The sequence below is a fragment of the Phodopus roborovskii genome, unplaced genomic scaffold (assembly GCF_943737965.1).
Source record: "Phodopus roborovskii unplaced genomic scaffold, PHOROB, whole genome shotgun sequence".
NCBI lineage: Eukaryota > Metazoa > Chordata > Mammalia > Rodentia > Cricetidae > Phodopus > Phodopus roborovskii.
This window is the reverse complement of record NW_026126407.1, coordinates 49,948,528-49,972,716: the sequence shown is the minus strand read 5'-3', so window position 1 is coordinate 49,972,716 and position 24,189 is coordinate 49,948,528. Positions and strand designations below refer to the sequence as shown.

Sequence of the window (24,189 nt, the reverse complement as noted above, 5' to 3'; positions counted from 1 at the left end):
TACATAACTTGTCACTGGGGAGGGGGGCAATAGAGAAAAAAACAAAACAAAACAAAAAACAAAACAAAAGAAAACCCAGAAAACTTGGGCCTGGGGCCTGGAGAGATGCTGCTCTACCAGAGGTCCTGAGTTCAATTCCCAGCAATCACATGATGGGCTCACACCATCTGGAATGAGATCTGATGCCCTCTTCTGGCCTGAAGGCATACATGTAGGCAGAACACACACACACACACACACACACACACACACACACCAAAAACCAAACCAAACCAAAAAAAAAAAAAAAAAAAAAAAAAATCTTGGACATGAGGGTGGGTGCCCTTGCTTTTTTTTTTTTTTTTTTAAGTACGTGAAGTCAGGTTTGTTTGGTCCAGTGTGAAAAAGGTGAAATGCTGGAGATACTGGGTGGCATTATCCCGGGAAGTTTCTCAGGGTGCATTTGTACCCATTCCATTTCTTATTGGGAGTCAATCAGGGTGAGGGTAGACCCTACTGTGGACTCAGAGCAAAGGGAACCCCCCAAACTCCCAATATGGCATCCTGGTCTCTCAGAGGTGGTACTGCCTGTAAAGGCACCACTCCAAGCTTGCCTGCCTCATTCAGACTTCCCTTCACCACCTCAATCCCACCTCAGAAACTGCTTCTTGTCTTTCTCACTGCACCTTCCTTTCTCTGAATTGCACCTCCCCTGCGTCTGTCTTCACTTGGTCACAGGTCTTAAGTGAGTCCTTATGGGAATGCTGTTTGCTGTTTTGGACCTCAAAAGCCTGCTATGACCCCGTCCCAGCTTTATGGGCCTAGCCTCTCTGCATCACCACCTGGCAAACTGTGATGGGGCAGGGCACAGTATGTGCTTGTGTGGGGAGGGTGCGGATCATTCCAGAGAACCAACACTGGAGACCACACTCACCTCCATGGGCTGCTGCTGCGGCTGCAGCTGGCTTGTCTGGTCACAGCTTGTCTGGTTGCAGGACTAGGAGATGCTCAGAGGCAGAACACACTCTTGACTTTGTCCATCAACTGTGAGGTTTCCCAAATTACTTGAGCTTCCCCGGCCTCAGTTTCCCTACTGGGATGACACCAAATGGCTACAACTGGAGAAATGCAGCAATCCTGCTGCAGGTTGGCTCTCTGGGAGGAACAGAGAGTAGCTAGTTACACTCGCTAGAGGGTGCTGGAAACTCTGTTTCGTGAGAGGTCCCATGATATATTGGAAATTGCCTTTGTGAACCAGGTTGGCAGTACTGAGAAATGGAGTCAGTTTATCTGCTCCGCCCATTAAATTCTTCTGGAGGGGCCTCAGGAAGGGTGGCCACTGGGCCGGGGCTATGGGTGATGTGCTTTTTCAGTGCCCCTCCCTCACAGAAGGCCTGAGAAGGAAGGGTTTCACTTTCGAAAGACGAGTGGCTAAACACAAAGGCCCTGCTTGGTCATTTCCTTTCAGTCTAGCCTGGCGGTGCCTGGTGCTACAATAACTGACTTGAGGGGGCATCTGGGGTGTGGGGGACCTCTGGGAAGGAGACTGAGAGCCTGGAGGCCCAGCAGTGATTGGTAAGGGACCAATGACGTGGCTTCAGCGGCCACTGGTTTGGAGCAGAAAGGTGAGAACTCTACCCTGTCCAGCCTCCCCTCTGCTTCTCCAGACCCCTGACTCTCTCCTCTTTCCTCAGGAGAATTATAGCATCAACTGGGAGCTACAAATGCCCATAGGGGTCCCAGTTGCTGCTGGAATCCTGGCCCTCCTTGCTCTCCTGGCTTTGGCCTATCATTGTCTCAAAGAGGTACATTTCTCCTCTTGACTACATGCCTCTGCCCACAGCCATCTCCTCAAAACCTGTTTCCCCTCATGACTACTGTCTTTGTGCCCAGGCCTGGGAGTCCAGATGGGGACATTGCTGTGGAGGCTGGAGGTGCCCTCAAACTGGACAGAGCCTGCAGTTTGTCTTCATTCACAGGCCGGAAGAGGGCCAGCTGGGGATCCTCTCTTCGGAGCCCCAGGGTCCTCAGCTGCCTTCCCCAGTGTCCCCCTGAAGGTCGTAATGACACCAGGACTGCTCCTCAGCTTTGGGTATGAGGAGGGGCTCTCCCCGATGCTGCAGAGCAGGCTGTGGTATCAGCCAAGCACCCTGCAAGCAGTATTTGCCAAGCACCCCACAAGTATTTGACATGGATGAAGGAATGTAACTGTTGGTGGGATGAGGGGAGGGTCTTTGTCCCAAAGGAGTCTGGCATGAGGGAGGGAGACACTAGCAGAATTCACTCTCTACTCGAGCTTATGGCAGCAAAGCTATCTTTCACCAAAGCCACACCAAGGGACCAGAAGTTCTGGTTACTCCATCTTTAACAGTAGCCTGTTCCCATGAATGGGAATGCCATCACCCAAAGGAGAGTCATGGACTAGAAGCAAAGGCCTGAGGCCCTCAAGAATGGCCAAGGAATGGCACAACAGGTACAAGGAAGCTGCACCTGACCTCCCTCCCAAAAGCTGTCACTGTCCAGGGAGAGCTGTTGGGCCTATGGTCTAGCCTGGCTCCTTCCTGTGACCACAGCAAGGGCTACTGCAACCTCACCTCTTGTAGCCCAAGCTTTCCCGGCTCAGCCTCCTGAAGCACGTCTGGGGTCCTGGCTGCCGAGCACTAAGCTGGTGAGCTTTCTGGCTCAGGACACTGCTGCAGCCTACCTTCTTGCCCACTTTCCAGGATCCAGAATCACCAGAACCTGAATTTCTGAGAGCCAAGCCCCAGGACCACTTGAGCATTTTTCCAGGGCTTTCCTGGGCTGAGGAGGGTGAGTTAGTCAGGTTACTGCAGGTAGAATTTGAAAGTGTACCCAAGTTTTCTGCCCTTGGAGGTCCTCTGAAGTGTAGATATAGCCGTGAGTATATTAAACACTTCTCTGATTAGGTTGTGCTATGTGGTAGAGGGTTTGATGCAGATTCATTATAGTGTCTAGTTAATTAAATTGTCTCTGCGTTAAGAGATGGGGCCAGGAACAGTGGTACATGCCTTGGCAGGTTGAAGCAGCAGGATCACTTGAGTCCAAGACATCAAGGCCAACCTGGGTAACAAAGCAAGGCCCTCCCTGCCTTCCCTCTCAACAGGGTCTGCTATGTAGCTCATGCTGGCCTGGAACTTGCTATGTAGCCCCAGCTAGCCTAAACATTAATTTGAGATCCTCCTTGACTCCCTGAGTACTAGAACTATAGGCACATATAGTTTTGAGACCTTGGTTAAAAAAACAAAACAAAAACATGGTGATGATGATAAGCCTGGATGGCCTGATTGGTCTGTGAATTGCCTAAGGGTCTGCCCATAGTTGCCCAGGAGAGGATGAGTCTCCAGTCTGACTGAGGCTGCCACCTTGATTGCAGCTGTGTGACCCCAGGCAGAGGACACTGTTCAGCCCTCCCAGACCCCTGGTTCACCAAAAGTATGAGAAAATAGTTTTTGGCAGTTGTTCCTGGCAATTTATTCTGAAATAATATATATGCCAACAGGACAGGCTGTCGGATGTGAGGGCAGTGAGGAGAGCCTGCCTGGACTCCACTACTCTCCTTTTTGGCAGGGAACCCTGCTGACATCAGGGTTGCAATGAACCTATCAGAATCCTCCAGAATGTGAACAGAAGATTGGCCTTCCAGAGCAAAAGGCTGTAGGATGAAGCAAGTAGGAGAAGGCTTAAAGCCTGTATTATCCTAAGTGGGCCTGGGGGACATCCTTAAGTTCATCCTTAGTGTCTGGTCCTTAAGCCAGGTCATTATACCTGATACACACTGCCACAGAGAGGACTCCATGTGGAGTACTGCGGAGTCTGCATTGACAGGTAGTTGAGGAAAAAGTGGGTGTGGAAGCTGCTGCTATCACAGGGTGAGCAGCTGGGACCCCCGGTGAGTTGGAAGCAGAAGAATAGGGATATGTATTAAAATACCCATGACTTTAATCATAGAGCTCAGCAGGCACAGGCAGGTAGATACTCTTGAGTTTGAAGCTAGCCTGGTCTACAGAGTGAGTTCCAGGACAGTTACACAGAGACAGGGCTACACAGAGAAATCCTGTCTCAAAAAAAAAAAAAAAAAAAAAAAAAAAAAAAAAACACACCACTGTTGAGGGTTTGTTTGAAATCCTTTTGTCTCTACCTACCCCATGCTGAGATAACAGACTTGTGCCACTAGGCTCAGCTTTTCAGAGGGTTGCTGGGAATCTCACTCAGATCCTCAAGGTTGTGTAGCAAGCACTCTCCCCAGGCCCCAGACCATCAAAAAGATGTGTAGCAAGCACTCTCCCCAGGCCCCAGACCATCTTTTTGACTGAGGCAGATGGCAGGTGGAAACCCAGGATGGATGGTAGTCAGGGCTGGGTAATGGGCTAACATGAAAAGTGGGTGGTTAACCTGTCCAGATGGTACCCAGGACCTCAAGAAGCAAACACTGCCTTTGTTTGGGGTACCTCCTCCATTTTGGACTCACTTCAATTCATTCAACTGAGCTCATGAAGGACTCAAGATGAGGAGTGACACATAGCCCACTCTTTAAAGTCTTCCCCATGGCTAGGAAGAGATCTTCAGCAGGTCCCCTCCCAGTCTTGGTCCAGACCAAGCAAACACCATGGCCCAGGAGTTGCCAACCAAACCCATTTTCCCCAGCACCTGGCAGAAATGGCACGTGGCTTTGTGCAGCCCAGCCTACTGTTGCAGATGGGGTGTCAGGACAGCAGCACTGCATCATGAGACTAAATAGGGTTTATTGAGGGAAGCAGATGAGCAGAAGCCAGGGGTAGGCACTAGGCCATCACTATCCCACAGGGGTGGCTGCTTCATGGCTTGCTTGCTAAAGGAGAGGAGCATGCAGCTCTAGGACAGGGTTAAGGACAGCTCTGTCTAGGGTGTAGCATGCAGAAAGTTCTGCAGTTCCCAGGGATGTTACAGTGCCACTTCTAGCATGGCTCTCTAAATTCTGCTAAACTCTTCTATAGGAGGCAGACTTTGGTGCCATGTAACTCTCCTTGTGCATCAGGCGACACCATGTGGGCAATTCTCAGTGGTGCAGCTGCCACTGGACCATGCCTATCTGGTGTCACTTCTTCCTGATATCTAGGCTGGCTCCCATTGCTAGGAACTTCTGCTGCCATGAGAACTGTGGGCATAGATTTACTTTAAGTTGGGACAGAATGCAAGACTCAAAATCTGTCAGAAATAGCGAAGCCTTAAGCCTGGCCTGCTCTGTCATGGTTGGGGCTGGCTGTGTCCTCCTAAGCAGCAAGAGACAAGACCAGGAAGGCACCTGTCCCTAAAAGATGCAAAAAACAAAAACAAAAAACCCATTGTGACTTGCACTGTCTTCAGAGGGTGGCAAGAAGTTCCCGTACATATCCTGCCTGAGGACAAATTCATTTTGCTGAACTTTATGAAGCTTATGAAGGGTCATACCCCACTGGAAAGCTCTCTGCAAGGCTGCATGCTCTGGAAGCAGATGGTGCTGAGGCCTGGACAGCAGAGTGGGGTCGAGGTATATCAGTCCAGACACAATTCTCCACAGCTGTCTAAGGTCATAAAGGTGACAGCAGCATGGCACAGGTCTGCAGGCCACCCATCAGCTCTTGGCACTATTTTTTTGCCAACACAAGGTACCACCCAAAGTCAAAGCACTCCTCCTGGGAGACCTCTGAGGAAATGTGAAGGTCGTCAATGCTTTGGAAGAGTGAAGGGAGTTGTCAAGCAAATCTGAGCGGATGGGAAATGCCTGCATCTGGGATGTCAGCTGCTCCTCTGTTGCTTCAGAGAAGACTCGCCTCACTGGGACCAGCTCTTCAGTTTTTACTCTTCTTCGTTGTTCCTGACGACAGAGAAATGTGTATCATTACAAAGGTTTTATTTAGCTAGGAGGTGGCTGTACATGTCTTTAGTCCCACATTCAGGAGGCAGAAGCAGGCAGATCTCTGTGAGTTCAAGACCAGCCTGGTCTACATAGTGAGTTCTAGGACAGCCAGGGCTATAACTACAGACCCTGTCTCAAAACAAAAACAAAAACCAAACAGAAATCAAGCTGGATTTGGTGGTGCACGCCTTTAATTCCAGCACTTGGGAGTCAGAGGTAGGTAGATCTCGGAATTCAGGCCAGCCTGGTCTATAGAGTAAGTTCCAGGACAGGCAGGATTACAAAGAGAAACCCTACCCCAAAAAAACAAAACCAAACCCAAAGATTTATTTATGATCTGAGTTTTTGCTTTTTTTCTTTGTCTTAAAACAAAACAAACTTATCTCACCAATAGTGGTACATGCCTTTAGTCCCAGCACTCAGGAGGCAGAGACAGGTGGACCTCTGTGAGTTCGAGGCCACCTGGTCTACTGAGCGAGTTCCAGGACAGCCTCCAAAGCTACAGAGGAACCTTGTCTTGAAAAAACAAAAACAACAAACAAAAAAACCCTATCTCACTATATAGCTGAGTTGGGCTTGGAACTGACCATGTAGCCCAGGCAGGCCTTCAACTGATGCTCTTCCTGCCTCAGCTTCCTGAGTGCTGGGACTATAGGCAGGCTCTAGTTTCTTCCTCAGCAAAGATGACTCTGGTGCCTGAAATTCTCCTGAGAGCCAGGAGACTCATAGGTGACTATCTTAGTTACCCAACGCACTGTCACAAATCACCCCAACACAGCTTTTGGAGGTCAATATTGCAAGAGCGGCTGGGCTGGGTAGTTCTGACTCACCATGAAGTTGAGAACTGTCACCAGGACCACAGTCATCTGAAGGCTCAAGGGCAGATGACTTACTTCCAACATGATTCCTGCTCTAACCTCTTCTTGAATTACTTTTTTGTAGTTTTTACCGCTCTTGGTATATTTTTGTGGTTCTGGGCATTAAATGCAGGGTCTCACAGGTGTTCTACAACTGAGCCTCTAGTCCCCTCTCTCTAGTTTCATTAAACAAGTGATCAAAGTTGTTGACATACTAATAAATGTTGTCTGTAATAGCCTATGATTATTGATCATTTTACTTATTTTTGAGATGAGGTCTTGCTATGTAAACCAGGTTAGCCTTGAACTCACAGAAATGTACCTGCCTCTCCCTGATGCGGGATTAAAAGCATGTGCCACTACACCTGGCTTATCATTTAAAGCTTTTATTTGTGTGTAGTGTGTGTGTGCCAATGTGTACCCTCAGTCCTGAAGAGGGTGATGGATCCCTTGCAGCTGGAGTTACAGATGCTTGTGAATGGCATGAAAACGGAGTCCTCTATTAGAGCAGCCAGTGCTCTTTAACCATTGTGCCATCTCTCCAGCCCCCATCATCCTTCTATGTGGCAATATGACTTCTTTCTTCCCACTATCCTTTTTATTTTTTTTAATGTTTGTGTGTATGGGTATTCTGTCTGCACACCAAATGTTTGTCTGACAGGAGAGTGTCAACGCCTCTGGAATGAGTTACAGAGGGTTATAAACCATCATAGGGTCCTCTCCAAGAACAGCAAGTGCTCTTAACCTCTGAGCCATCTCTCCAGCCCAATAAATGCTACCCTGACCAGGAAGTGAACCCAGGCCATAACAGTGAGAACACACATTTGTAATCCTAGCACTTGTGGGACAAGAGAATCAAAATTCAAAATTGTCCTAAAATATATTGTGAGTTTGATGCTAGCTTAGGCTATCTAGACACTATCTCAAAATAACAACAAAACAAAAAGATTGGTTTTCTATTTGTTTATATGAAGGGAACTAATTTTTAATTAAAATTATTTGCAAACCTGTGTGTGTAGTACATTTATACCAACACATAACATTACTGCATCCTTCTGGGGTAGTCTATATTTTTTTATTTTTTTTTTTCAAAAAATAATGACCTAGAAAGTATTGAGCTGTGTTAGTATAAAAGAGGAAGATCAAGCCCAGCATAGTGGCACATACCTTTAGTCCCAGCACTGAGGAGGCAGAGGCAGGCAGATCTCTCTGAGTTCAAGGCCAGCCTGATCTACAAAGTGAGTTCTAGGACAGCTAGAGTTGTTTGTTATTACACCTAGAAACCCTGTCCCAAGGAGAGAAAGAAAAAAAGGGATCGATTTGGAATGAACTGGTCTAAGGACTACGAAGATGTAGGTAGTTTCACGTCAATAGGAAGGGACCAATAGAAACGAGGAAAGGGCACAAAGCTCCTGGTCACTCAATACTTACTTTTCTTCTTCCTCCTCTTCTTTTTCTTCTTGGCTACACTGGAGCGCCGCTCCCGCTCCCGCTCCCGTTCCCGCTCTTGCTCCTGCTCTCTCTCCCTCTCTAGCTCCTGCTCTCGCTCCCTTTCCTGTTCTTGCTCCCGCTCTTGCTGCTCCCGCTCTCGCTGCCGCAGGGCCTCTAGGCCATCCAGGTCAGGTGGGTGGCAATGGCTCCGCATCACCATGACCCGCCGGCCCTGGGTGATGGCACGGCTGCGACAGCCCAGACGAGCCTGGTCCCGACACATCCAGTACACCTTCTCACCGGCAGCCTTCTCCTTCCTGTACAGGAAGGACTCATACACCAGGAACCGGCCTCCAAGAGGTGTCCGCAGGAACTCCAGTGGCTGCAGAGGCTCTGTAGGGACAGGTCATACTGTAAGGGGACCACTAGAGCCCAGCTCTCGGCAACAGGGGACTGGCCTTTCTCTGTCCACTGCAATCCCAAGAGGATCCACTCTGGTCCCCTTCACTTTGCCTGGACTCTGGGGACTAATGCTCAGCCATGATCCCCAGACTCTAATATACATACTTGTTTTCCTTCACAGAGGCTCCAATGCCACCTGGACTGTCCCTGGAGCTCTGCTGGAGGCCTCACAAGACCACAAACTCCATGCTTACTGCGGTCGACCAGATAGAAGTGGTGCCCTACTGGAAGGCTAGCGATCATCTGGTCTGTACAGTGGGGGGCCTCTTATTTCCCCGCCCACCAGCTGGCCACAAAGCCATTTTCAGACTTCGCTAGAGCAGAACAGGCCCAGGGAGAAGACAGGGGAAAGAGGCCCTGGGATGGAGGGTCTTTATTCTGCTCAGTCATGAGTCACTGGCGACTGCCAGCCATGCCACCCCTAGCCCACCCTTACTTTTTCTTTGGGCCAGAGTTAGTGTCTCTCAGCAGTAGCAATTAATCACATGGTAAAATTAGTGCCTCAGGCACAGAGCCTGGAAAGGGACTGGAATGTTGCAGGAAGATGAGAAGCCACTCTCCCTCCACATACCTGGGCCTTCCCAGTTGGTTACGTTAGGGAAGTTCTCTCGCTGCCGCAGGGCTTCCAGGCCACCCATGTCAGGTGGGTGGCAGTGCCGGCGCATGACCATCACCCGCTGGCCCTGTGTAATGGCACGGCTACGACAGCCCATACGTGCTTGGTCTCTGCAAGTCCAGTACACTTTATCGCCAGTTGCTTTTTCCCTCCTATAGAGGAAGGACTCATACACCAGGAAGCTTCCCCCAAGAGGGGTCTTCAGGAACTCTGGCCCTTCTGTAAAGAAACCAGGGAAGCGATCAGGGAAGGGGGCATGGAAGCTGAACCTGACATTAGGAGGGGAGGATTGGGGAATGTTCCTATTTTCATAGCCGAGAACACCATACATGTTGGAGAGACCCTACTGCCCACTTCACGCCTTCCCTGCTGCTCACAGTGAGACAGCCCTGTGTCCTCAAACCCTACTGTGCCCTCGGGACAGGGTCTACCTGTCCCAAGGCTGGAGACTGGCCAGGCCAAGCCTTGCAGGTGAAGGCTTCCATCATGATAGTGTAGGAAGGGGGGTTAGGGTGTTTGTTTGCTCACTTACACTAGGTGCCCTCCAGGCCAGCAGGCAGGTACTCCTAGTCTGAACAGTATGTGTGTTTGCTGGGCTTAAGCGTGAGCTGTGGAGGTAAGAGGAACCTGAGAGACAGCCTGGCCCGGCCCCATTCCTTGATATCCTTTTGACCGGGCAGGAGGGCTGCTGTGGTGGTTTCAACAGGAATGGCCTCCATAGCCTCACAGATTTGAATGCTTTGTCACCAGGGAGTGGCGCTGTTAGAAAGGACTGGGGGATGTGGCCTTGTTGGGTGAACTTTTTTTGAGGTTTCAGAAGCCCAAGCCAGGCCTCGTGGCTCTCTCTCTCTTCCTGCTTGCTGCCTGCAGATGTAGATGGAGAACTCTCAACTACTTCTCCAGCACCGTCTGCCTGTGTGTTACCATGTTCTCCACCATGATGATAATGACCTAAACCTCTAAAACTGTAAGCAAATCCCAATTAAACATGTTCTTTTATAAGAGTTGCCAGGGTTATGGTGTGTCTTCACAGCAATACAACACTGACTAAGACAGAAGTTGGTACCAGTGAGGCAGGCCTGATCATGCTGTTTGTTGGCAAAATGTGGACTTTGGATTAAGAAAGCAGGAACACTTTAAGCAGGGCTTAATGGGCCACACTAGTAGGAGCACTGAAGACACTGACAGACTAGGGAGTCATCAGATGACGAAAGAAGCTGGGGAGTGCGTATCCCTGAAAGGCTGAGGGTTTGGGTAGAAGCACCTGACTCCAGAGTGACCAGAAAGGTGCTGAAGAAGACCAGAAGGTTAGGAACCTGCAGAGCAAAGTAGCCCAGAGGACAAGAGGGAGGAGAGCAAGCCTGTGGTTGTGGGAATGGTCCACCTCCTCCACATGGAAGTAAAATGTTTGTGAGGGTAGGGCTGGAGAGAGAGATGGAAGTTAAACTGTAAAGAGGCACAGGTTGCTCTTCCAGAGGACCCAAATTCAATTCCCAGCAGCCACACACCATCTTACAACCATCTATAATTCCATTTCCAGGGAATCTGATGCCCTCTTCTGGCATCCACAGGTACCAGGCACAGCCTCTATAGACATCAGGCACACACATGGTACATAAACATATAAAGAGGCAAAACAGCCACATATGTGAATATTAAAAAAAAAAAAAAGGGGCTTTCAGGAAATAAAAATGGTAGAGAACAGAGAAACAGTAAGCCAAAGACACCAACAGAATGAATAGCAGAGGGGCTGTAAAATGTTAAGGATGCAGCAAGATAAGACCTGAGCCAAGGGGCTGGAAAGATGGCTCAGCCATTAAGAGCATTGGCTGCTCTTTCAGAGGACCCAAGTTCAGTTTCCAACACCCACACAGTAGCTCACAGCCATCTGTAACTCCAGTTCCTGGGGATTCAGTGCTGCCTTTGGCTTCCAATAAGCATAAACACACATGAAGGAAAAACACTCATTTACTCAGCCAAGCCTTGTATCAAGATCTACACCAAACAAGTAGACAATGGCTGAGCTAGAGAGGCACTGGGCATCAAGGTGGGTTTATATATAAGGAACAAAGCAGGGGGTCCAGTGGAAGAGACAAGACACTGAGAGGGAGGAGGAAGAAGTCTGTGTTGGACCCAGAACTCCAGCTCTGCAAAGGCAAAGGCAGGTCCCGTGCACAGATAGGATAGGGCCTTCCTTTAACATGAGCAGGCCTGGAAGGCCAATACACATTGGGAAAGCTGCATACTGGAAGGCAGACACCAGAGCAGGCAGGTGAAGACTGTGCCTGGAGAAAACAGCTATTGCCTCAGCAGAACACAGGCAGAGGCCATCATTCTACCAAGACTAGGCACAATATAAAAAAGCCATTTTTGTATGAGGGCAGAAACTTAAAGCTTTAGTAGAAAAAAACAGAAAACAAAACCTAGAAAAATCTCAGATGGTACTACAAAAGTGACCAGGGTCATCACAGGAGGATCAATGACTGTGTAACTCTAGTCACAGAAAGCCACAGAACAGGAGCATGTGAGAAGACACTGTGTCGCACCAGGCATGGTGGCTTGTACCTGTAATCCCAGCACTCAGGCAGAGGCAAGAGGATCTCCTCAAGTTCAAATCTAGCCTGGTCTACATAACAAGCCAGGAGTACACAGAGAGACCCTGTCTCAAAACAAAATGGAACAGAACAAAAACGAATAAGGAAGACACTGTTGATGAACACAAGCTACAGTGTGAAAAGGAACTTAGAGAACCACAGCCTTAGCACAACAGGGAAGTAGAGGATTCCCAAGTCCTACAACAGAATCTGGCCACACCTCTAGTGTCAGCCATAAGAAAAAGACTATGCTATTTTCAAATAGATTCAGCTACTGTGGAATGACCCTTTACAGCCTGGCACTCTTGGACAGTCACACTATCCAGCAAGTGTACGAGGAAACTACCAACAGCTCCTGATGGGCAGGTCTTCAAGATGACTGGCTCAAGGACCTCTCAAACCAAGACAAGAAAGCCCAGAGGCAAAGGATTCCTGACCAAAGGAATCTAGGTGATGATAAGGTTTAGCATCAGCCCCCAGGCAAGGCTGAAGCAGGGCTGAGCAAGCTTTGGAATCATTTGTTGATGCGATACAAAGACAATGGTGGCACATGCCTTTAATCCCAGCACTCAGGAGGCAGAGGCAGACGGATCTCTGTGAGTTTGAGACCAGCCTGGTCTACAGAGCTAGTTTCAGGACAGGCTTCAAAGCTACAGAGAAACTCTGTCTTGAAAAATCCAAAACAAAGCAAAACAACAAAACAAAGACAGTGGAGAAGGATGGAGGCAGTGATGGGTCTCTGGAAAAAGAGGCACAGACAGCAGCTTTTGGACAGCCACACAGGGAAGGAAAGAAAAGTGCAGGAATAGTCCCAGCTTAGCAGGGGCAGAATTTGATAAGAACAGAAGGCAGAGGCTAGTGAGACAGTTCAGAAAACAAAAGCACTTCCAAGACTGTCAATATGAGTTCAATCCCCAGGGCCTACGTGACAGAAGGAAAAAACTAACTCCTATTTATTGTCCTTGGACTGATACATGTATGCCAAAGTATGCATGTACTTATTTATGGCATGCATGTGTACACGCGCATGTTCATACTCACAGAGGCAGATACTCTGAGTTTGAGGCCATTCAAAGTTACATAGTTGAGACTTAAGTCCTGTTTCAAAAACACTAACCCATAATAAAACAAACAAGCATAAAACCTACTCAAAAAGTATACCAAAGCTAAGTCAGTTCCTCTGGTTGGACATCAGCAGGTAACAAGGAGATTTAAAAATGGATTAAATGGATTAATAAAATAGTGGTAGAATGCATTTTAAGAAACTGGGAAGTAAATGCTTAGAGTAGGGATGTATGGGGCTGGGAGTGATGTCTTGTCCTGGCATCATCTCCCTGTTTGTAAGAGTTGTCACAGAAACAGAACAAAAACTGAGTAAAGATGATAAAACACCTCCTGTATCTGGAATAAGTTTAGGACCAAAAGGTAACTCAGAGGATTCCAAAAACTACAGGAACGGGAGACTGGTGAGTGTGGGAGAATGGTGAGAAGGCTGGCTACAACCACTTTCCCTAGGCAGACATCAGGCTCTTCTGGAGCCAAATGGGCACAGCTAGGACTCTTGGCATGCAAGTATGCTACAGATAAAGCTGGAGAGAGGTTTGGCTCTTCCAGCTCCCAGACTCTGAGGCTGACTTGCTGCCCTGTTTTCACTGTTGGAATGAGAATCTGACTGTATACACTCAGCAGCCTCTATCAATAACAGAGGAGAGAGTGAGTTTATCAGGTTTTGAGCCTAGAAGAAATAAGTAGGCAGGTAAAGAGGAACCTAGGAGAGAAAATCCCAGACAGACTGAGTATGGGGGCAGAAGTGGGGGAGGCATAGAAGGGACGCTTGAGACTTCCAGATTATTTCCAGGAGGGAGGGCAGGACACATATAACCAATAGAAAAGAAAAAAAAAAAAAGCTGTGGGGTCACCAAAGGTACCTGGGCCATCCCACTGAGAGGGGCCAGGGCGCTTCTCCCGCTGCCTCAGAGTCTCCAATCCTAACAGGTCCGGTGGATGACAGTGGCCTCGCATCACAGTCACCTGCCGGCCCTGAGTGATGGCTCTGCTGCGGCAGCCCATTCGTGCCTGATCCCGGCAAGTCCAGTACACCTTCTCACCAGCTGCTTTCTCCCTCCTGTAGAGGAAGGACTCATACACCAGGAAATTGCCCCCTAGCGGGGTCCTCAGGAATTCTGGGCCTCCTGCAGAGCATGGGAAAGGCCGTTAGGGGTGCAGAATAAGAATGCAGGGGTAGGTTGAGAAAGCTGGCCACCCCCTCCCAAAATGAGGCAGCCAACTCTGGCCAGGACGCTCCAAATAATAAGACTTACTGGGGTCCACATCCTGGTCCTCCTGCTCGGGGGGTTCCTGAAAGGATTCCTGATTCTTCCTTGCTCGTTTTCTGGACTTGGACTTGGACTTGGACTTTGACTTGGACTTGGACTTAGACCTGGACTTGGACCTGGACCTGGACCTACTGAGAGTCAGTGTGCCCTGCCCCCTGCGGTAGAACAGGCTGTCCACCCCTTGGAGCAGTGTGTCCTCGATGTCATCGCAATCCTCCAAGTCCCCAGCACCAATTCGCCGTGCCTGTATCTTCTTTATGGTCTTTTCCTGCTGTCGCCGGGCCTGCAGACCTTCCATGTCAGGTGAGTGGCAGTGGCTGCGCATCACTGTCACTCGCTGGCCTTGGGTGATGGCACGGCTACGGCAACCATGGACTGCATGCTCCCGGCAGGTCCAGTACACCTTGCTCCCCACAGTCTTCTCCCGCTTGTAGAGGAAGGACTGATGTACCAGGAAAGTGCCCCCATAGCATGTCTTCAGGAACTCAAGGGGCCGATACCGTACTGAGGGAAGAACCCAAGAAGGTCACACACCAAGGACAAGAGTCCAGGGGTCCCAGGAGGAACTGCCAAATACTTTTCTCCCAAATGATGACATACTTCCCTGAGCTGGACATGTGTGAATCCCAATGCATTCCCACCAAGCCACCCAAGAGAAACAAGGGTTCCTTTCCAAGTCAATTAGAGCTCAGCTCACTAGTTCACACCGCAATGGGAGGGGTCAAGCTGGGTTCTGATTCATAGGTTATGTTCTGGGCCACTCTTGGCCATATTTTTCTAGGGTTTGCTCAAAATTTTTCTCTAACTTTTGTTTTTATAGTGTATAGAATTAAGCCTAAGGGCTCAAACATGCTATGCAGGCAAGTGCTCTACCACCGAGTGACACCCTTAGCCCCTCTTTTTTAGTAATATAGACACACACTCAAATATTCTTAACATACATGATAAGATGCTCCCTCCCACCAGAACACAGTTCAGCCACTCAGATCCTCACAGCCCCTGGTGGGTCAGGAAACATCCAGCCTCCCAGAAGCCACACCCACCTACTCTAAGAATGCACACCACCTTTCAGCTAGCTAAGCAGTACAGAATATGAGGTGATCAGCATCCAGCTCCCCCTGGCCCCCAACCCCCCTGCCACAAGTTCCACAACCTGCTTCAGGAATAAGCTCCTGTGACCCCAGACCTCAGGTGAATTTTCTGAGACTAAGGCCTTAATCCATGGGGCTAGAATTTAAACCTGTGACTCAAAAGCCACGCCTTGCCCCTGGGAACCCTGCCCAAAGTTAGCCTCAATCACTGAAACCTGCCCATCAGCATGCAGATTTTTCTAGAACCCATACAAGCCCTGCTTCGTGGGAAATTCTGAAAGGCCCTGAGACCAGCATATCACAATGCTGTCTGTCCCGTGGGCTTAATGATGACTGGGGTGCATTTATAGTTTTGACTTTGAGCATATTTTAAAAACCCTCATAAAACCCCCCCCCTTTTTTTTTTTTTTTAAATTTGGGCATGAAGGATCTGAGGGTTCTTTTCTGCTGCAAGAAAGGAGAGGACATGTACTCACCCACTCCTGGTGTGGGGCGTTTCTTGGGAGGCAAGCTCTCCAGCGCCAGGGATCGGTACCCCTGGTCCTCTTCTGGGGCTTCAATGCTTTGCTGAGGGGTGGGCTCTGGCTCCACAGGGTACAGCCATAGGCTCACCCCATCTTCTTGTCCTTCAGAGCCTTCAGGCAGGTCTGAGCTAGGTGGCTTCTCCTTCTGACGCCGAACCTGTAGGCCCGCCTCATCAGGTGGGTGACAATGGTCCCGCATCACTGTGACTCTGAAGCCACGGGTGATGGCCCGTCCCCGGCAGCTTAGCTCTGAGTGCTGTCGGCACTTCCAGTACACCTTGTCCCCCACAGCCTTCTCTTGCTTGTACAGGAATGATTTGTGCACCAGAAGGCGGCCCCCATATTGGGTCTTCAGGAACTCCAGGGGCTGAGGGGTAGCTGGAGGTATAAAAAAGTCTGGGTTAGCTTCTTCAGGGCAAGGGTCAAGGTCAGGGGCCTCGGTGAGTGGGTCTTGGGAGTGGTAGGGTCCTGTAGGCAGGATGATGCTTTCTCAGGCTCCTAACTGCCAGGCAAGATCAGGTTTTTTGAAGCTGCTTTTGTGGTTAAGGGAGATTTAAGGAGTTTAGAGAAGTCTGCATATAAATGCAGTTCCCATAAGCTTGGGGAGTGGGCCTGGTGCCTGGGACACAGGGTGTGTTTACAGACTAAATGGCGCAATTGGAAGAAGAATGGGACATCCAAGGTCTCCCTGATGGAAAATGAGGATGTGCAGGTCAACAGATTTGGCAGAGACAGGACCAGCAGGGTCGGGAAATCTCACCTGCATCTACCCTGCTACGTTTCCGGTGAATTATCCGCCCCTGCTTCTTGGCAGGCAAAGTCTGGGAGGTGTTGCTGGATAGGGTGGCAGGACCTGGCATCTCCAGGGACACGACACCAGTTGGTTTGGATCCCCCTTTATCCCCGGCCAGGACCAAATTGGAGGGCTCTTGGGGCTTCCTGGCTCCAAGAGATGGCTCTTGGCCAGCTTTCACACGCTCACTCTCCTGCTCATTGGGCTCAGGTAGGGGCATCCTGGGTCTGAGAATCTGGCCCTCAGGCCACCTTCAGCCTTCTGGTAAATGGATCTCTTTCCCTTCTTCCTCTTCCTCCCGAGCAGAACTGTGTGAGCCCAGAGGCTCCGTCCTAAGAGAGGAACCAAGGCAGTTAGTGGAAGAGGCTCCTGGGGCTGGGGCTCTAACAAGTGGATCTTCAGTGGAGCCTGGGGGGAGATGGAACTTCCTCAGTGCCCTGGGGCTGAGAGGCTGCAGAGGGACCTGATATGTAGGAGCCCAGGACAGATGAATTACCAGTACCTTTGCTGGCAGTCCCACCAAGTCTCTTCAGGTGACTGGTGACTAATGTACTAACTATTGAATTTCTACCTTAGAAGCCGCATCATTGTCTAGCATAGATCCCTTCCAGACCATTCTTAATGGCCCATCTAAAAGGTAAAAAGACAGAGAGGCACAGGAACTAGACATACCTGAGAATGAAGAGGACAAAATTCCACTGAGCCTGTTCAGATGCCTGGGTGCCTACCTGGGCTTGGCCCTGTGCAGTTCACCTCAATGCTGGGTGCCTATCTCAAAGAACCCAGGCCAGTAAGTGCTAGTACCCCACATGGCAGAAGGCTGATGCCTAGCTCCAGGAAATGGGACTCTGGGTTCACACAGGTTATCCTCTGACCTTCTCTGGAGGCTTCAACTCAGCACAGTCCTCCATATACCAGAGGCTCTTTGCATTGACCTTGGAACTTCTGTTCCTGGTGTTACCTTGGCTAGGCAGTCAGGGTTTCAGGCTTCCAGTCTGGACAAGGATGGTTAGATATAGGGTGCTACCCCAGGGTGGGCTTCCTGTCTTTCTGGGACAACTGAGTAATATGTACCAAGCAATGAGTTTCCCACCTTCCAATAACAGCCATTAAATAAGACTGTAACACTCCAGACATTTTTAGCTTTTTTAATTTTTTTTTTTTTTTAAGCTAAGCGTAAGCTGGGCATTGGTGGCACATGCCTTTAATTCCAGCACTCGGGAGGCAGAGGCAGGTGGATCTCTGTGAGTTCAAGGCCAGCCTGGTCTATATAGAGCTAGTTCTAGGACAGGCTCCAAAGCAATACAGAGAAACCCTGTCTTGAAAAAAAGAAAAGCTGAGCATAGTGGCACATGCCTTTAGTCCCAACACTCAGGGGATAGGGGCATATGAATCTCTGAGTTCTAGACCAGTCTGGTCTACATAGTAAGTCCCAGGCTAGCCAAGACTACATAGTAATAACTTGAGTCAAAACCATACACACACTTTTTTTGTTTTTCAAGTTTTTTGTTTGTTTTTCAAGACAGGGTTTCTCTGTGTAGCCTTGACTGTCTTTGAACTCACTCTGTAGACCAGGGTAGCCTCTAATTCACTGAGATCTGCCTGACTCTGCCTCCCCAGTGCTGGGATTAAAGGCATGCACCACCATGCCCAGCTGCTGCTTCTTTTTTAATACCCTCAGTGAAAGAAACCAGTAAGAAAGATCAGCATCTCAGGATCTGTTTATATGGAGTATTTAGAGAGAGGCAGCATACAGACACTGAAAACGACCAAGAAGTGATTGCCAATGGGTGCAGATTTTCATCTGCACTCATGAAAGTGTCCCAGAATTGGCGATGGTGATGACTGTACACTCTGTTTAAAAACACCAATGGAGGGTGCTGAAGAGATGCCTCAGCAGTTAGAGCACTGACTGCTCCTCTAAAGGACTCAGATTTAATTCCCAGCACCCACATGGTGGCTCATAACTATAACTCCAATTCTAGGGGGGTCTGACACCCTCACACAGATGTACAAGCAGGCAAAAAAAAAAATAAATAAATAAAATAAAACATAAAAAAACAAAAGACCAAAAAATAAAAACCTATTAAAACAAATAACAATGAATGTAGTTCAGTTGCTAAAATGGCTTGCCTGGTGGGGCTGGAGAGATGGCTTAGGCATTAAGAGCACTGGCAGTTCTTCCAGAGGTCCAGAGTTCAATTCCCAGCAACCACATGGCAGCTCACAACCATCTGTAATGATGGTGCCCTCTTCTGGACTGTAGGCATACATGCACACAGAACATAGTATACATAATAAATAAATAAATCATTAAATAAAAAAATCCTTTAAAAAAAATGCTTGTCTGGTGAATATAAGGCTATCCCAGAAGCAAATAAAACCAGGTATGAGGACAGTTCACTCAGGAGACTGAGGCAGAATTTCAGGCCAGTCTGTCTGGGCTACATAATCAGGTCTTGTCTCAACAAACAAAAACCAAAGCAAGCCTGATCCCTGGAGGCCACATAAAAGCAGAACTGGTTCCACAGTTGTCTTCTGACCTCCATCCAAGTGTCACAGCATGAGGCCCACATCATACAAACACAATAAAACACACACACACAAATAAATAAAGTCAGATAAAAAGTGTAAGATGCTGACATTCATGTTGATGGGGGTACAGGCGTTCTTTATACAATCCTGATTTTTTTTTAAATCTTTGTGTCTTTGTATGTAAGTACATGAGGGTACACATGTGCTTGAGTATAAGTGTGGGCAAGAGCATCACGCATGTGGAGGTCAAATAACAACCTTGGGTGTCAGTCTTTGCCTTTACCTCATTTGAGGAAGGGTTTCTTATTCCTATTAGAAGGCAATGCCAGGCTAACGAGAGTGCTGAATGTCTCCTGCCTCCCATCTTATCACAGAAGCTAGGACTGCAGATGAGTGATACCATACCTGGTCTTACATGAACAATGGGATCCAAACCAGTCCTCACAGCTCACAGCCAACTGGCTGAGCCATGTCCCCAGCTCTATTTTCAGTTAAAAACAACAACAACAACAAAAAACAAAGCCAGGTGGTGATGGTGCACACCTTGAACCCCAGCACTCTGGAGGCAAAGGCAAGCAGATCTCTCTGGGTTTGAGGTTCACAGAGTTCCAGGACAGCCAGTGCTACCCAAAGAACCCTGTCTTGAAAACCCCCAAAACAAAAACAAAACCCTAAAATACATTTTATTTATTGTCTATGTGAACGTGTACATGCACTTGATGACATGCAGCAGTCAGTTCTCTGTGACCAAGATGGACTCCGGTCACCTAGCCAGGCCTTCAGCATGGTAGCAAGTGCCTTTATCTGCTGAGTCATCTATCCAGCCCATCAGGATTTTTTTTTCCCCCCTTGCTGAGACCAGGCCTCACTATGTAGATCAGGCTGTCCTGGAACTCAAGGAAATTCACCTACCTCTGCCCAGGCTAGCATCAAACCCATTATGCAGCTGTGGCTGGTCTTGAATGCCTGATCTTCCTTTCTCTACCTCCAAGGGCTAAGACTGGATGTGTGCCACCATGCCCTGCCTTGTTTTATTTGCTTTGCCCATCGACTTGAGCTTTAATGTGTTTATTTTGCAATATCTACTTCTCACTCAATATAAGCCTATAATGAAAACACAGTGTGTTCAGGTAAGACAGATGTGAACAGCACATTCAAGAGTCTCAAGTTTGTGGTATACTCTCCATACCCTCTCCTCCCTCAGTGCTGAGGTTGGGGCTGGGTGATTACAGCTCTCCCACTGTGGCTTTGCTAGTGGTCACACAGTGCTCAGAGCAGGCCAAGAAGCCCTGCAATGTTAAGAATTATCCAGTACCTCTCAGATACAACTGAGTCCAATCTCTAACTACTAACTAAAATCCTGAAAGCCAGAAGCCTTTCTAGGCAGCTAACAGCAGAGCAATAGCTACCTTTACATGAGAGATAAACTATATATTACCATGCCCTTGCATGGTTTTATCAGAACTCCCCTGGTCGCTCACCTGCAAAGTAGGAAAAGCAGTAAATGATGGTCAGGGGAGATGGCTCAATGTAAGAGTTTTTGCTGTAAAAGTATGAGATACTGAATTCAACTCCCCAGCATGTTGTAATTTAAAAAGTATCATGAGAGAGAAAGATGCCATTCAAGAAAGCTCACATGGAAGGGTTTTTTATTAGGGCAAAGAGAATGGGAAAAGGGTGGGAGAGGAGAGACAGGCTTTTGAGGATAAGAGCAACAGAAGAGAAAAGAGAGCTGGGTGTTGGTGGCGGACACCTTTAGTCCCAGCGCTCGAGAGGCAGAGGCAGGCAGATCTCCAGCCTACAAGAACTAGTTCCAGGACAGTTCCAAAACCACAGAGAAACTCTGTCTCAAAAAAAACAAAAACAAACAAAAAAAAAAAAAAAAAAAAAAAAAAAAAAAAAAGGAAAAGAGAAAAGAGAGGCAGATAGAGGGTTGGGGGGAGAGACAGGCAGAGAATCAGAGAGAGAGAGAGAGAGAGAGAGAGAGAGAGAGAGAGAGAGAGAGAGAGAGAGAGAGAGAAGGAGGTGGGCAGAGCTCTCTAAAGGGGAATGTAATGAATGTGCACAGGTGGTGCTCTTAGTGCCTGCAGCTGAGAACATATCCTGTCAGAATACTAGCACAGCATCTTTGTAAAAGAGGGTCATTGACTGTAATCCCAGCATTGGGATCTTAGGAGCTTGCTGCTACCCAGCCTCACTGAAATAGTAAGCTTTGGGTTCAGTGTGAAGTTCTGTCTTAAAACATAACGTAGAGAGCCATTCCTGGCTTCCTCCTCTACCCCCCCCCCACCAAGTATCAAATGAGATATTGTTAAGTGAAATTATGTGGGCAAGCATCACTCCTGAGACAAGATGAAGGTGGTAACAATCCCCAGAAAGACTGCCACTAACTACTATAAGTGGAGTTTCACGAACTCAACATCAGTGGCATTCTAGACCTGATCCTGCTTCACTGTGAGGGGTCGGGCAGGGTAGGGTGTTTATCGTCTCTATGCACTACATAAAATCCAGTATCACCTCTTTTGTCAAGTAACTGTGGAAACAATACTGCAGGCTGCCTTGGGTGGAAAGGTGACGACAGTCTGAGAGCCCTGTTTCAAAGCAATTAGAAATACAGACACTGCAGCAGAACGTGGTGGTGCATGTCTTTAATCCCAGCACTCAGGAGGGAGGGGCAGGGGGATCTCTGCTAGTCCAAGGCCAGCCTGGGCTACATATTCTAGGTGTCAGACTGACATAGAAGGACTCTGTCTCCGAAGAATTTTTTTTTCCCTAGAAATCAAAGAATCAATGTGGCACTTTTGGGACGTCATGAAACCTTTAGGGAAAGCCCTTAGATCGATGAAGTATGCCCTTGAGGGACCTATGGGAACCCCAGCCTTCTCACTCTTGCTTCCTAACTAGGATAGGAGCAGCTTGCTCCATTATTTGCTCTGAGCCATCATCACATAGCCCATCCATTGCAAGGAAATTCAACTGCCAGTTCTTGGACTAGAATCTCCAAAGCCAAAGAAAATGAGTATGTTCTCATTCTGTTCAATCGACGTCATCATCCCCCACCCAGGAGGAGTACACCAACACTGAAGTATTTTGTCACAGATAAGGAAAGCTGGGGATGGGGGAGGGGTGAGGATGGCTCAGCAGACAACAGCACTTGCTGCATAAGCATGAGGACATTAGCTCAGATACCAGCATTCATGTGATAGTAGGCTATAACCCCAGTGCTGTAGAAGGCAGAGACATGGCTTCCAGGATAGCTCCAGCTTTAGTGAGACTGTGTCTTAAAGGAATAAGGCAGAGTGACGGAATAGGCCTCTGCATGCATACACACAAGCACACTCAAACACACACACACACACACACACACACACACACACACGAATGAACGAATGATAAGGAAACATGGCAAGCCCAATGATACATTCCCCAATCACTCTAGATCAGGATCTTGGTTAGATGTACTCCTTTACCTAGCCTGATATACCCTCAAATGCCACTCTCTGGGTATATAATCACACCCTCTCCCATCTGTTTTCCTGTCACCAAGGCCTTCCATCCTCACTGCCTCCTCTTCACCCCAGTAAATCTGGGCAGTACTCTGATGGTCTTCAGCTTTGGCCACTCCAATTCTCCCCAAGAGTGCAGACAAATTACTCTTCTTAAAAACCAAGTGTACACAAAAACACCTCCAATAAAAGCCATCTCAGTCATAGACAAGCAGAATCCATAAGAAGCTCCCTTGGCCACAACTTCAGTTTTTCCCCACAAGTCAGACTACTGTCTCTTGGAAGAACAATGAGGAAAACATACCTGAATCATACCAGAAAACCTAAATCAAGCCCCAGCAATGGTATGGACCCTGGAAAGCAGAAAAGCTAAAAGACAAACAAAACAAAACCACCACCACAACAACAAAAAGATCTTTCTTTGCAATGGTTATCTGGCTATGGGAGTAAGGAGTAAAGGAGGGTTTAAAGCTGTCAAATAAACTAGGTCTTTAATCAGTGCGTTAGCAAGTCAGTCATTTAGAATAGAATGGAATGGGACGGAAGAGAAAGGAATGAATTAGAATAGATGTGAACCGGGTAAGCGGCTCTCTTTAAACGTGTGATTCACGAATCTATCGTCAGGCACAGAATGTACAAATAAAACATGTTTCTCAGTCTAGAATGAATCACAAAGTTTGAAAGCCATAACGGGCAATCTATAGTCACAACTAGGAGGGATAACAACCGGCAAAAAGTGCAAGGTCACTGGGACCTGCGGCCGCAAGGATGGGCCGCGACAGAGGACAGAGCCAGGCAGACACGCACTGGGCAGGGTGGACACGGTCCGAGGAAGATGGGCGAATGTGTGATCCCGGACCTAGGGATGTTATAGGGGTGAGGTGGGTTGGTACAGAGGGCAGGGAGAAAGGACACGCACCACGGAAAACCGACAAGAAGGCGACCCGAGTCCGAGCTGCGGAGCTGGGGCTCCTCCCCATCACCGGGCCCGACCCCGGGGCAGCCGGACCAGGCATCGCCCCGCGGGCCGGACCTTCCCGCCCGTAGGGGCCCGTCCTCACCGGCGGCTTTGCCACGCGGTCCTTCGTGTGGGTCTCCGCCAACGGAGGCGTCGGCCTAGCAGCCGGGGCCGCTCTACGATCCAGGACCTGAGCGCCCGATCCCGCCGCCAACTGCCCCCCGGGGAGCGAGCCCGTGCCCGTTCGCGCGCCCCCGCGCGGAACCGTCTTGGAACGCCATACTACTACTAGTGAGCATGCGCAGCAGAGGCGCGGAGCCATTCCTGAAGCGGAAATTACTTCTCCGGGTCTTCTCAGCGCAGTAACAACCTAACGCTTTAGCCAATCAGCGTATAGGGGCAGGTCTATTAACATGGAGGAGGTGGGACAACCTAAGGACCGGCTCTGTAGGGGAGGAGGGGCGGGACGGCAGGTGAATTTGTTGTAGGGATGCAGGCCAGGGATCCTCAATGAGTCTTGATTGAGACATGGGTCTTCCCTAGTGTTGGCTTAAATGCATTCTTAGGCCAGTGACCTTCCTGAACTTTCTTTTTCCTTTTCTTCCTTCCTT

General features: G+C 48.7%; 1 protein-coding gene across 1 annotated transcript; it reads right to left on the bottom strand.

Annotated features, from left to right (window-relative positions):
- Positions 1 to 4,725: 4,725 nt before the first annotated feature.
- On the bottom strand, positions 4,726 to 23,818 carry Flywch1 (FLYWCH-type zinc finger 1). Its single transcript, XM_051181265.1, has 8 exons — positions 23,682 to 23,818; positions 16,547 to 16,911; positions 15,739 to 16,164; positions 14,157 to 14,675; positions 13,764 to 14,027; positions 9,197 to 9,460; positions 8,164 to 8,556; positions 4,726 to 5,833 (listed from the first exon to the last, which is right to left on the bottom strand). Exons 2-8 carry the CDS (start codon positions 16,797 to 16,799, stop codon positions 5,808 to 5,810), a joined length of 2,145 nt encoding a protein of 714 aa, XP_051037222.1. The 5' UTR covers positions 16,800 to 16,911; positions 23,682 to 23,818; the 3' UTR covers positions 4,726 to 5,807.
- Between the last annotated feature and the right edge of the window lie 371 nt (positions 23,819 to 24,189).

What these genes read in the sequence shown, in the direction of transcription:
- Flywch1 (XM_051181265.1), bottom strand. Translation starts at nt 16,799, where the DNA reads ATGCCCCTACCTGAGCCCAATGAGCAGGAGAGTGAGCGTGTGAAAGCT. An exon ending in ACGTAGCAGGGTAGATGCAG is followed by an intron (nt 16,165 to 16,546) that starts GTGAGATTTCCC and finishes TTATACCTCCAG; the next exon opens with CTACCCCTCAGCCCCTGGAG. An exon ending in AACCAACTGGGAAGGCCCAG is followed by an intron (nt 8,557 to 9,196) that starts GTATGTGGAGGG and finishes CTGTCCCTACAG; the next exon opens with AGCCTCTGCAGCCACTGGAG.